At 42.1% G+C, this 13,940-nt stretch overlaps 1 protein-coding gene across 4 annotated transcripts in view; it reads right to left on the bottom strand.

The window, feature by feature from the left end:
* Nucleotides 1-45: 45 nt before the first annotated feature.
* The window catches only part of syt7a (synaptotagmin VIIa), a 77,267-nt gene continuing 63,372 nt past the window's right edge, over nucleotides 46-13,940 (bottom strand). For all 4 annotated transcript variants that reach the window (XM_067500658.1, XM_067500657.1, XM_067500655.1 and 1 more), the window contains 5 exons: nucleotides 11,892-12,159; nucleotides 10,910-11,079; nucleotides 10,516-10,630; nucleotides 9,645-9,844; nucleotides 46-8,922 (listed from right to left, as the gene is read on the bottom strand). In XM_067500658.1, the coding sequence (XP_067356759.1) occupies nucleotides 8,818-8,922; nucleotides 9,645-9,844; nucleotides 10,516-10,630; nucleotides 10,910-11,079; nucleotides 11,892-12,159 (858 nt within the window). In that variant the 3' untranslated portion in view covers nucleotides 46-8,817. The remainder of the gene's footprint in view (nucleotides 8,923-9,644; nucleotides 9,845-10,515; nucleotides 10,631-10,909; nucleotides 11,080-11,891; nucleotides 12,160-13,940) is intronic.

The raw sequence follows: 13,940 nt of genomic DNA, 5'->3' as shown, positions 1-13,940 counted from the left end.
AAACAACATAACAAAGAGAGACCAATGAACCTCTGGACGCCGGTGTAATAAAAATGATTCTTTAATATGGAACAAAATCAGAGCTCTGCTCCATGGCTCCATCCACCCAACACACTTTGTAACACTGATGGGTGGAGGAGAACGAGAAAATCAAGCAGTAAGATCACAGTCCGCTCGGCTAAAAAACAGGAGAGGCTAAAAAAACATGGAACGCAAAACCAAAGTGCTACTGGGTTTGACCTTGAGACGCCCTTGCTCCCTTCCCTCCTGACCCAGGTTGTGACCCACATGGACACACCTCTCTGCCTCCTTCCAGGGCTCTCCCACCTCCTCACCTACCTCACCCTTCTCTCCCCCTCTGGAGATCAGTGGCTCCTCAAACCAGTCGGCGACCCAGTGACCTCTCAGAACCAAATGAGGTCAGAGCGGAGGCAGATCTGGAGGAGCAGAGGGACATGTGTGAGGGTTTTTTGGCTGAGTGTGTTGTCAGCTGTGGCTTTGTGGTTCTAAGAGGGACATGAACACAGACATGGCGTCTTGGTTAGTATCATGGCTCTAGAGGGAATGTCTGTGGTTCAGTTCTTCTGCAGTTTTACTACCAGGCAGCGTGAAGTCTAATCACCCTTACACTTTTGATCCAAATGGAATGTTTGAAGTTTTTTGAGGGAATGAGACGAGGCAGGAGGGAGAGGGTGTCTGCAGAGGCCGCCCAGTAAGAACCCATTACTATCCTAATACAGGGACATCAACAGAAGTACTACACAGATATGTACAGAGCAACCAAGCAACACACTGGAATACTGAGTAATAAATCTGGAGTGAGAAAGGGAGGGTAATAAAAGTCCACTACAAATATCACATATCCCACTATTTTTTTTTTTTTTTTTGTAGTTGGTCCAATCTTTTAAGGCTGTTCTCTTACTCTTGCTACAAAGGAGGCAGCAGTGATGCCACTGCAACGTAGATTTGAGTCAAAGGTCTGTTCTTTACTTCTAAATATGGCTTCTTTGTGTTTCTGTGCACCGAGCTAGCAGCTGCCCTTCTCCTCAGAGTTAGAGAGGAGGGTAACTATAAGTCTGTCAAAGAAAAGTACAGTATTACCATACAACCAGGGAACGGTTGCATGGGTCCCTTCTTTTTTGTGTTCTCTGGTGCATGGAGCTCTCAAGAAAAACAAGGTGCTTAAAGATAATATGGTGGGTGACGGTTGAGAGCTTCTAATGGACAAAGAATTACAGATAGATAAGGAAGCATGGATTAGTGTGAAATGAGACTCTGATGGTGCATGCATTACCAGCTGAATGGGAGAGCAAATGAACAATCGAGCAGAGGAAGTGAAAATCTATACGCGGTGGAGGATTAAAACGGCGCCTTGTAACAATGAAGCAGAGTGGACATGAGGAGACAGACAGAGAGAGAGAGAGCATCTGCCAGCCTCAGTGGACACAGTCATCCTGTACCTTAACACACACTGCGTCACATGACAAACTACATCAGAGAAAGGGGGAAGGGAGGAGGCACTGCACAGAGAGCACTAGCACTACCATGGATGGACACACACCTAACACACACACTACTGCACAGGGTCCAAGTCTGCGTTCCACTGCACTCTCCTGGCTGCCAGAACCTCGCTGTGTCTTGTCAAGAAAAAAAACAATAAACGAATTGGTTAACAAACAAATGGACGAAAAGAAAAACAACACACATTTGGACCCCACTGGCTATAAAAAAAATTTAAAAAAAATGAAACGAAACCTAGAATATAAAAGGGCCAGTGGCATCAGGTTTTACAGAAAGCATTTTCTCAATAACTGGCTTTTGAACAGCTCTACGCTTTTTCTTTTAGTCTACCAAGTATATACTATTAACCTTACCAGGCAGCTAAAATCTATACAGTACTGTCATTTTTCATATATTTATAGATATTTATACACTATACAAAGTTGGCAAAAATACATAAATAAATACATGAAATTAGATTGTACACATCACAATTGTGTGTTTTAAGTTAGAGCACTCTTTGTTGAAGAGGTGGGCCATGGCAAGTTGAGAAAGCAGCTGAAGAAACAGGAGTGTTACCCTCGACATCCCTTGATGCAAAGGAGTCACCATCAGGCTCGGTAAGTCATATTTAAGAGTATGGCGATAGCTCAATTGAGTGTATTGCTTTTTACCTACCTGATTAAAAATGTCCACATTATGGCAGGAGTTAGAAGCTGCTCCACCTGATTCAGAAAGTCTATTTACAACCAGCGAAGAAAGAAAAATACACACATTCTGAACGATCTGGGTTTAGGAGAAATAGTCAGAATTATTTTCAGTGCATCGATAAACGACAGATTATGTGTCTGTGGGTCTGTGTGTGTGTGTTTGTGTATTTTTGGACTCCCTGTGGGTATCCCTCTAAAGGATGGTATTACAAAGACAGGACTGTATCCACTGTCCTTCCCACAGACGGGTGCTGGGAGTATCTGCCATATCATGTCAGTGGTGGAGACAGTTCTAAAAGTAATATGTAAGTGATAAGCTCCATCCTTGCGCTGTACACAGGCCCAGCCACATACATAAGATTATGCCATATGGAAAACAGAGAAGTGGGTGTACAGACACCTGCAGAGAAAATATCTGGATTACAGCTGTGTGCATATTTAATTTTTTGGATGCGACAAGCTGCAGAATATACGTCTGCTAAGAAGGCACGGGGCATTTTTTGGACATTTGGAAAGATCAATCTGATTTTCCCTTGCTTTATTTGATGATTAAAAACTCTTATTCTCACTATGTCTGCCATATGGTGGTTTATAGTTTGGCTATTGCACTAATCTTGGGTAATCTTTTTCTTGCTGGAGTTTGAGAGCTCTTACGATTTTCTGACTACACAAGAGACAGGCCTATTATAAGTCATGCAGCAGTGAGTTGTGCTTAATCATGAGCCTTGCCCCAAATAAGAGGCTGAATCATGAGCAAGCAAATTGCCTTTACAGAGGCAGATGGTTGGTGTACATCTTTCCACTTCCACTACCAGTAGCCACTCCCCCGTCCATGTACTGTATGCACAGCTCCACGTATAGCCTCTAGCAGATCTATAATGAATTTCAATGAGGAAGGCATCATCAGTGTCAGTACAGGGCCAATCCTGTCTAACACAATGGCATTACAGTAAATCCCCAAGCCTATAAGCAGACAGGGTGAGCTGTGGTGCCAAGCGACCGGGGCAGAGTGACTCCGCAGGGAGGGGAACAGTCTGCTCGCACAGTCAGGATGCTCTCTGTTAGTAATAATAATACAAAGATGTTTAATGGTATGAATAGCACAGGCTACAATTTGTGCCACACATCTATTTCCCAGTCTATTTCCTGGAGATGTGTGTGTGTGTGTGTCTGTGTGTGTAAAGGGGGGTAAAAGGTATGCGGCAGTGTTGTTACAGTGGGCCTGGGATGTGTTGGGTACCACTCCTTCCCTCTCTTGCTTTTGCCCCGACCTCACAACGCCTCCAACAAAAATACAGCAGACATCAAAAGCCCTTATTCAAGAAGGGCATGTATAATCAGCTTCAGCATCATCAACATCACCACTGTTATTCAGAATATCACTGTTTTCTTCATCATTTCAAGTGACAAATGAAAACTTGGCGTACAACAAATGTTAAGTTTCACCAACAATATTTACATAAAGTTTTCAAAAACAGAAGGATTTTCTTAACACATTTTTGTAAAGAAATAAATCCAACACAGGAACACCAAGCACACATACATACACACTGAACAGTCAAATGTGAACAAAAAGAAAAAAAACATTATTACTTATTGTTTTTCATATTAGTTTTGTTACCATTCAAATAATGCTTTCTTGAACCCTGATTGGGAGAAGTCACATTGGTTTTCACCAGATGCTTAAAACAATTGAAAGGGTGAGTTAGGGGAGGTGAGGTCTGTCTGCGCAGGGCGAGACTCACACAGGGATGGACGGACAAATGACAAAGGTGACCCAGAAGACTTTTGTGCTGACTCAGCCATAATAGAAATCGTATGATAAAACATCAATGACAGTGCCTCCAGGATGAGATTTCTACAGCCTGATTTCAATCCACACACACACACACACACACACACACTCACACACCTCAAGTTCTCCAAGACATAAAGCACAGTGTACCTTAATTTAATATTGCACAAACTGCAGCAATGCAGGCATCTCTCCAATACAGTGAGTCATTGGTGCTCATCTTAAGAAAGCCATATCCATCAAGGTAAACTACCATCACAGAATGAGGGAGGGCCTCAGAGTATGACAAAGACATACAATATCACTAGACTCACAGGACTATCTTGCTAATCCCTTGGCAAACAGGTGTGACCCCTTCAGCCAATAAACCTTTCAGTTATTTAGGAAGTAAACAGAGAAGGGAACTGGTGACAAACTTGAGTTTAGTGTCCCTCCCCCTAAATCTAACTTCCCAATCTCCATCCCTTGCACTGAGTGTCGGAGAGCTTTTAAATCACTATTCAGAGGAACTACCAGTTTGCAACATTTGGCCATAAACCATAGTACTGAACTAATTCAAACATTCATCTGAAGATGGGGACAAAGAGAAATTTAAGCAATGTTATTAAATAATGTCTGTACCAAAGCTCAAGACAATCCAGACATCCACAGTTGTTAAGATAGGTCACTACAAACAAAAAGGTCAGAAGGTAAATAAATATATTAAAGGGTTTATTCAGTGGCAGTGTTGTGGGCTATGGTGCCTCTGTCTGCTATCTCAAATTAAATCTCAGTAATTAAATAGAAATGATCCACACCTGCACCCAGCTGTTGGCTCAGAGGAGTGACGAAAGACAGAGAAGAAGCCGAAGACAAGAAGAAAGTAGGCTGAGGGGAGTCTAAAAAAAGTCCTGACTGGGAGCATTTGTAACACAGCCATGTTGTGTTCATGAGCTCAGGAATGTTGAAGGTCGCTGCCGACAGTGTTGGTGCCAACAAAACCCAGTAAGTTTGGAGGTGTGAGACAGGTGGCGGTATAATAAAACTGAGATTTGGAAATGACTTTCTCCTTTATAGTGTTTGGCTCTGAGCTCACCACTCATTTTAATGGTGCTGCTGTTTGACTGCAAACAATGGCAGAACATAGTGTTTCTGAGTCCTGATTATTTTAGTGTGTGTGCAACTTTCTGAACACTCTGATGATTGATATGCTAGTTTATACCCTGTATTTCCTAAAGTATGATCCTGAAATTTCAAGCTAAAGAATTTGAGAAATGAGACATCTTTTAGAATTACTGTGTTACCTAACTTTAGGGACCATTCATGACCATGAGCAAAAACTGTCACAAAGTCTGTCTTTTGTCACCACTTCAATATATATCTGCATTTTGGTGTTTTATAAAGCCATAAGAGCAAAATATTTAAAGATATAAAAGTTGATTCTGGTGTTACAGTTGAGTCTGTGTGATTGCAAACTACTAAAGCCAGAGTAAATAAATTTAGTCACTTTAATCACCTCATGCATTTGCTTGTAATGTACATTAAACTGTTACTGACTAATTACTGCAATTGATTCCCTGGTAAAGAAGAAAATATTGTGCATTGGATTTACATTTAACCAGCAGATTGCATTCAGAAGCACTCAGAGTTTTACATTTTAAATATCCAACTATGTAGCCTTTCAGCCTCTAGTCTACCTCAAGGGCCACGCTGTGCCTCGTGCTGCTAAAAATAAAACCATATTCCCCAGTTTACAGGGTCACTGATGACGAAGCTTTGTAAACCTCTGCAGAATAGCAATTTATCACTCTCTGAGCAACGTGTAATCTGAAGAAATGGCAGAGGTACTGTGTTGACTCATCACCTGCACACCTGCATACTCAATTCACATTTGGTTTTCACAGCTTAAGCAGCGATTGCTCGCTGATTATTATCTTCAATTTGACTGACAAGTCTCTTTCCCCGTCCATCAGCTTCAGGGTTACTAATAAAAGCAGTGCATGTTTTGTGTAATTCCTAGCAAGTATTACCTCTGCAAATAGTGATTCCCCCAGGTCCAGTGAAGCAGTTATTGCTCCTTTCTGACCACCTAATGGGAGTGTAATGTGCTGTGACACTGCAGGCAGTGGCTGTCAAAACAGTGGGCCCTGTTCCACAAATGCCCAATTGTTCTGAAGGGTGCTGGACTGGATCAGTGCATCACAGCAGCCAGCACCAAGGCTCACACGAAACACACTTACAGCACACTGTGTGCTGCTAGGACCAGCTTATGGAGACACTAGCAAGACGTTCAGATTTGGCTACATCACACAAATCTTTTTAGTTTGTCTCGTGGTGACAAGGTTATGCTACCCTAAATCAAAAAAAGCACTAAAGTACTACATACCATAATTATTGCATGATACGAGAAAATACAAATCCATGGCAGTGCCCATAGCATTTTAGACAGAGTTTGAAGAGGCCAGAGTTAGTACGACTCACAAATGTTGCATTGACAGAAGCCGCAATGTCTTATATTCGCAGTCTAACATGAGAAGTGTTTAAAAGGTAGATCCTCATTTGAAAATAAGTCAGTGCAGTAAAAATTTCTGACTAGCTGACAGGATTATACTTTACATGTCATTATGAATGTAAAGTCACAGGCAGTTACAGTAGACAGTGCACTAAGAAAGAGTATCATCTGCGTGAGCAGCTCTTAATGGCTGACACTATTTACACTGGCACTGCATGACTTATATTTACATTACAGACATATCGAGCTGAGCTGAATGTGCCTGACAAGCAGGGCAGCTACCACTACACTCCGTGGTGCTCTCAAGCACTCAGAGAAGAGATAATGTCTAATCTGCTTCTACAATATCTCACAGTGCTAGATCAGACCATCATCTAATATCACACCCACTCTGCTTAATACATAGTCATTTATAGTTTCTGCAAACAACATCAGAAACTTTTTTATTTATCTGTATGACTCTGCAGATATTCCCCTCTCTTTCAGCATTATGGACTCATGCAAATGCATACAGACAGAGCTCTGACTATGATTGTGTTGACCACCCTCCATGTAACAAGCAGACCTCTGCATCCTGTCCATTTCTGACACCTGCACCCTGCCACCAGGAGCCTGGTAGCTGAAAAACGCCTACACACACTCACTCAAACAATCACAGATCACTATTACAGGGAAATAAGAGGAACAGTACGAGGAAGATGAGAGCCTTATATCCATCCTCTCTGTCCTCCACTTCATCGCCAAACCCTGAAATCACAGAGCAGACATCGCCTCTGTCCCAGCTGCTGCTCACCCTTTCAGATACTCCTCCCTTAATTTTCACCAGTACTATAATCATCATTCAAACTATCATCATCATTATTGTTATAATTACATTTTCAAAAAGTGCAGATAGAACTTCCCCATGCCCTCGTTAAGAAGGCAGGGCAGTAAAGGAGGATGGGGAAACAATGGCAGTTAGAAGAGCACAAGATGAGAAAGAGAAAAGAGGAGAAGATTTCTGCCCAGTCTGAATCGTGTTGCTCCACACACACACATGCGTCCACACACACATACAGACATACAATCAACACTGCTGGACATCAGCCCCCATCACCAGAAATGAAGAGCACAGGCCAGCGCAAGGAATTCATAGCATCAATAAACTTAATGTTGGAAGAAGATTTTAAAATTGGTTTCCTCAGTTGGTAATGCTGTGAAAAATGACATCATCGGATCTTCGGGGCGGATCTTTTTGTTTTTCATCTTCTTTTTTCTCTCTCCAAGTCAGGGCTTTTTGTCTGGAAAATTCAGGAGCAATTCATTTCAAAAGTTTATTGTGTTTCCGCTTTCCTAACTTTAGAAAGTTCAGCTTTTCTTTTTTTAATCTCTATTTTTGTTGGAGCTACAGCACAGCACCCACAGCACACAGACGACAAGGGGAGGGGGGGTGTCCAGAAAGAAGAGGTTACACTAATATTGTGCCAGAGAAAGAGAAAAAGGGAACAATAAAGGAAAAAGAGGGCAAGAAGTACATCGAGAAGAAATAAAGGGGGAGGAAGAGAGATATATATCAACAATTCCATCTTTAGTTCAGCTGGTTTCATCACAAGCTGACTTTTGATTGCTTTCAACAACTTCGGCTGAACGTTAAACTGCTTTGAAAAGAAGGACGGAGGACTAAAAGGAAGGAGAGGATATAGTACACATGGGACACATGACAAGGATGAGGTGACAAATGAAGACAGAGGAAAGATGAGAAATAGCAGACAGGCAATCGATAAAATACTGTTTACTAGTCATGTGTTTAGGGGGAATTCTGCCAATCTATATTTCTACCATATTAATATGTAAATGTACATACAGTACATACAGTATAGTATTGTTTACCTGGAATAGTCATACAATAGGATTATATAAGATTAGATTTTACTTAAGATTCTCTGTGATCCCATGGGACTGGCACCTTAAAAGTGTCAGGGGATGCAGCGCAGTTAAGAAACAAGGGGTCGACAAAGAAACTAAACATCAGATCTCCACAGGCAAAGTGCATAAGGGCAGACAGACAAACAGACAGTCAGAAACAGGGGGACATAGCAATTAAGACACAGCTATATGAAAGGAGGGAATAGAAGAAGAGAGAAGAGTCGAAGAGGAACAGATATTTTGAAAGAAAACGGAAAAGAGTTTAAAGGTTTAAAAGAGCAGATGGCTAATTGTACCCGTGTTTCGCAGCCTGGCAGCAAGTCAGTCTTGTGCATAAGGACGGGAGTGGGAGGATGGGAGTGAGGAGGAGGGAGTGGGACACGGGAAGGGGCCATGGAGGAAGCTGGGTGGTGAAATCAGGCCTTGAGAGCGTGCCACTGGGCAACGTTAGTACGCGGCCGAGCAAGCATGTCTTTCCAGTGCTTCACCTCTGCTGGTCCACTTTTCCACGATAGGTAGATCTAGGAGAGGAGAGGAAGAAAAGAGATGATGATATGGCAAAAATAATCAACAGTCCTGTGAGATGTGGGAAATGAAAGAGTGATGGCTTCGTCTATCTTAAAGTAATGGCTTTTTGTCCTTCAGTCATTGGTGTCAGTTAGTGTATGTAAATTTTTTCTACAGAGAAAAAGCCAAAACATACAATATCTGGCACCTGGTGCACAAGCAGGAGCAGCGTCACCACCACAGATCAGAACCAATGTTCCATTTCAAAATGAAATTAGCTATTAACCTCTCTTCTCACAGTGAATTCTCTAATATCATTTCTCATCAGTTTCATAGTTTAAATTATTAAACAGCTAGCTAGTCTATAAGATCAAAGAGTGCACAATGACAGAATGACAAATTGTTTAACTACCAAGTTACTAGAGCTAGTAAACTTATAGGCATAAAGCAACAAAAAAACAAAAATACAGTTATAGTCCTAAGAGGATTTTTCTACCACCATAGTGGATCAAGCATATTTTTGTCATGAGTGACCTAACAGGAATTTTCAAAGCAAAGGCTCATTTACAGTGTTTTAACTTTGGATACGTAAGATTGAAAGGCACCGACCCTCCGACACCCTGAACAGGATAAGCGGCTACAGATTATGGATGGACATTGAGTAATATTACAATAATAATCTATACATAAAAAGTATACAAAGGCAAAAAACATAAAGTGTCCTGAGAATTGTTACCTTGCCGATAACGTCATTGCGGCTGAGCCTGTCCTTGTCCATGACAGTGATGATGATGGTGGTTTCCCTCAGCACATGGGCGGGCACTTCAAAGGGGAAGGACTCGTTGAAGATGGGGTTGAGACAGCGTTTCATCACCACTGTCTTCTTCTTCTCTACGCGCTTATCCTTGTGCATCAGCCACACCTTCACATATGGATCTGCAATGTGTACGCATAGTGCAGTAGTTTACATTAGATACAGAAGATACAGATGCCCGTGGAATGTTTTAGGGTCAGGTTCGCAATTACCCTCTTAATTGTTAAAGTCACGGAAAGCAGCAGGGAAGCAGATACCTAGTTTGAGCTCAAGGTCAACCTATCCCCTGAGCTGGGAAACATACAAATGAGGAAGTATTTATGGAAACAGGGCCTGGGATTTGCACTATCAATTTTGGGGCTGAGGTCTTATATTCTGTAATACTAACAGACACTGCCCAACTATGCCAAGAAGAGGTAATTTTACAAAAAATATGCCACAGAAAGCATTTCACAGTGAGACCTGATACTTTAAAAACAAGCTCCAGTCTTGGCTAACACACATTTGGGAGGCTGAAGATCCTCATAGATATTCAGAAAGAGAGGGAATGGGATAGAGAGAGGGCAGGGGAGAGACCTGATGTAATGTCACCTTACTGCCACAGCTATCTGTGGCCCCGCTTAGAAGCCAGGCAGCAACTGTTGTCTGCAGGGACGGGTCAGTTCTATGTTGGAACACAGAGCTGGGGCCCTGTGTGAAGCCACAGAGCTTCCTATAACACGAGAAGGACTTCCGACAGGGAAACAAGGGTTAGAAAGAAAAGACTAAACAAACAAGGAGGAATATGTCGTACCTGAGGTGCCCCCGATATCCATGGCTTTGAGATGGCGCGCTTTGATGATGTTCACAGTGATGGTGTTGGCAGTGGGATTATAGCAGAGAGACAGCAGCAGGTCTCCTCGTCTCCCCTGAGGAACACACCCACACGCACACACACACAATGGAGTATGAATCAGCCAGTCTGATATCAGATTTCATCAGGGAATATCAAACTCCTGATTACTCACTAGCGTGTTGTGTAATCTTACATCATTGACCTTTCTGCTCTAACTCCATGTGCCAAACACAGATGGTCCAGTGACCAGACTGAGCTCATTGCTCACTCGTAAAACTACACCAATCAAGCTCACATGCTGAACACAGGCAATATGAGACAAACAATTACAGCATCGCTCTCTCTCTCTTACACTGCCATCACTACATGGCTTGAGCTCCTTCCAGAAGGTCTTCATCTGGCCCAGTTCCACCTTGTTAAGGGGTATTGACACTTCTCCAATGGGGTCATTCCTGCTGAAGCGGTCGTAGTCCAGCACCTGAAGGTACAGAGTGCGTTCTCTCACCTTCTCATAAGGAAAGCCTAAAACAGACACAAAAACACTGAGGGGTGAGCTGAGTTACTGAGAGGGTACAGAGAGGGCAGTGTAATCTGCACCATGCTAACAGGGATGAATTTGGCAAAGGCTAAAGAGCAGTTCAAAGGACCGACCAGCACTCTATCAGATGACTGAAAGGGATTATTATACTCTAGTCAAAAAGACCATTCGCATTCATTTTTCAAGAGCACTCACTATTGTCCTAATTTTGGAAAGTTTTGAGCATTTTGAACATTATTTTGGCTGTTTTACCATTGCACTTATTCATCCAAGCACAGTGGACACAATAAATCAAATGCAGATTTTTGCAGTAAGACGCCTCACAGCTATGTGTATGGCTCCTACTGAACATGTGCAGTTTATGGCTCTCAAACAAATTATGCTTTCAGTGCATTTATGTGAGTTTATTCTCTGTGAAATGTCCTTATTCTCCTTCTGGGGGACATTCTGATGAGGAAGTCAATGACACTCATTAATCTTTATGTTAAAATTAGTCTAGAGTTAGAAGACGGTCAGCTTAGCTTAGCTTACAGACTGTAAGGAGGGGGAAACAGCTACTGTAGCTTGGCAATGTTTTTACATTTTGTTTTTTATGGATTAGACAAACAAGAAACAACATGTTAATTAGTGACTTTTAGAGATAAAATAATTTCATATTTAACCTGCTCTCTGCTAAAGTAAGTATATTGTTAAATCAATCAAATCAATTCTTTTAAGGTAGCATGACAACGTATAGCAACAACATAAACAACTGAAACATTTCTTTAATAGGCAGCTGAGAGGAAATAACACAGACCCTCAAACAGGAAGGTTTCATTCCAGTGGGGGTTTAGATTCTTCCTTTTGACCTTGGTCTCCAGCTTGTGCTTCTTGTCGGGCAGTAGATAGATTTTGACGAAGGGGTCAGAGGTGCCGGAGAAGTCTTTGGCCGGAAGTTCCTGGCCCCTGAGAACTTTGACGGTGAGGGTTGTGTTCTGGAAACTGTATCCTATGCTGAACTGGATCCGGCCCAACTTCTCACTGACAGGGCCTTCACCATCATCGTCCTCAGAACCTGGGGACAGCTGCAAGACCGCAAATGGTAAATGTTCTGCACTTATATAGCGCTTTTCTACCTATTGCCACTCAACGGACTCAAGGACACTTAGAGGAGCCGGGGATCAAACCAACAACTGTTGGATTGATGGACGACAAATGCACTCAAATAATTACAAACACCCATGCATGCAGGAGCCAGTTACGAAATAAGTTCAGTCCAAGGGCACATGCATCCTATGACACAAGCACGTGCAAACAGACCTTGACAGAGAGAAGCTGTGAGGGGAGGAGGTTATAGAGCTGCATTTCTCTCACAGCATAGTCAGGCAGCTCCTCAAAGGCAGAGATTGGTCTGACATTAAGAAGACTGAGAGAGTTTAATTTCCTTACTAATGTTCTTAAGAGGCAGGAGGTGCTCAGATTGAAGATAGGGAGCTTTAGACCACCCATTCTCTCTCACAGCCACTCTGTCTGCTTTATCACTGCTGTGCACTAAAAGGCCACTATCTGATAGTAAGCAATGGAGGGGAGGGAGAGAGAGCAGGAAAGGAAACACAGGCAAAAGGAGAGAGAGAGAGAACTTTGTACGAGTTGCATGGAAAGAACAAGGTCAGCTTTCTGCACGTGCAGCTTTCTTTATGGTCACTTCTTTTGTCCCTGTGGCTCTGCTTTCTTTCTTTGTTCTTTATTGTTTTCTCTCTTTCTAACAATAGTATACATGAGAACAGAGCATTTTGGGAGATAAGACAAACAACAGTTCATGAGACCACTTTGCGCAAGAGCCTCCAGTGACACAGACTAGCCTGAGCAGTGGTCTGCATGCAAACAGACTTTCTCTCTCAGAGAATTACTTGAAATAGTTGATTTCTGTGCTTTTCAAAGTAACAAAGACTCACTCAGAATTTGTCAATATGGGATTTAGAAGGCAGGCAGAGCAAGTGTGAAATTTTCCAAGTCTAATTTATCAAACAGTGTGAGTCACCCTGGATGACTTGTCTCGCTTGATTGCCACTGTAGGAAATGTCTGTGTGTGGTTGTGTGTGTGTGTCTTCTATTATGGCTCCTTCATTACTACACACAGCTTTAAATCAACCTGGAGAATGACTCTGCAACAATAGACCTACCTGATGGCTATGAAATACCTCTTAGTGTGTGGTCAAAACTACTGTATTTGGGCATTTTCATGACACAATGCACCTTTCACTCCAGTATCACTGGCATGTGTATGTTTATCCGACTATTCTAAGGCATCCTCCCACAAGTTTTTGGAACCTTGCTGCTATGATTTCTTTTTTTAAAATTCATCCACAAGAGCATTAATGAGGTCAGACACTGATTCTGCCTGATAAGTCCGAGCTCATAGTCAGTGTTCTCATTTATCACCCGAGATGTTGGATTATGCTGCGGTCAGGACCCTGTGCATGCTTCCACACAAAACTAGAACTGTCATATCGAGTTCAGCTTACACTTATCATCTGGAGTAGTGTAGGGCCTACAATAATTAACCATAATTAAACAGCTGTATAATGTCATCTGTGAATATGGACGGAGCTTTTTAGAGAAAAGATAACCCTGATTGTGTGTTCAGGGTTATTTCTAGGCTTGGGCCTGCAGATTCTAAGTCTTCATAAGAAAACTTGCTTTATGATCCATAAAAAGGCTTGTTTGACATGCAGGAAGGAAGTGGTTTTAGGGCTTGGCCCTTATAAGAGACTAAAAATCAGAATGTCTTGGCATCTGTTGGGATAGTTGCAATAATTAATTACTTAAATGTATTTTTACAACTTTCCTTCAAGAATAAGACGTA

Source organism: Channa argus, chromosome 4 (assembly GCF_033026475.1).
Source record: "Channa argus isolate prfri chromosome 4, Channa argus male v1.0, whole genome shotgun sequence".
In the NCBI taxonomy this organism is placed as follows: Eukaryota; Metazoa; Chordata; class Actinopteri; order Anabantiformes; family Channidae; genus Channa; species Channa argus.
This window is presented reverse-complemented; position numbering and strand designations above follow the sequence as displayed.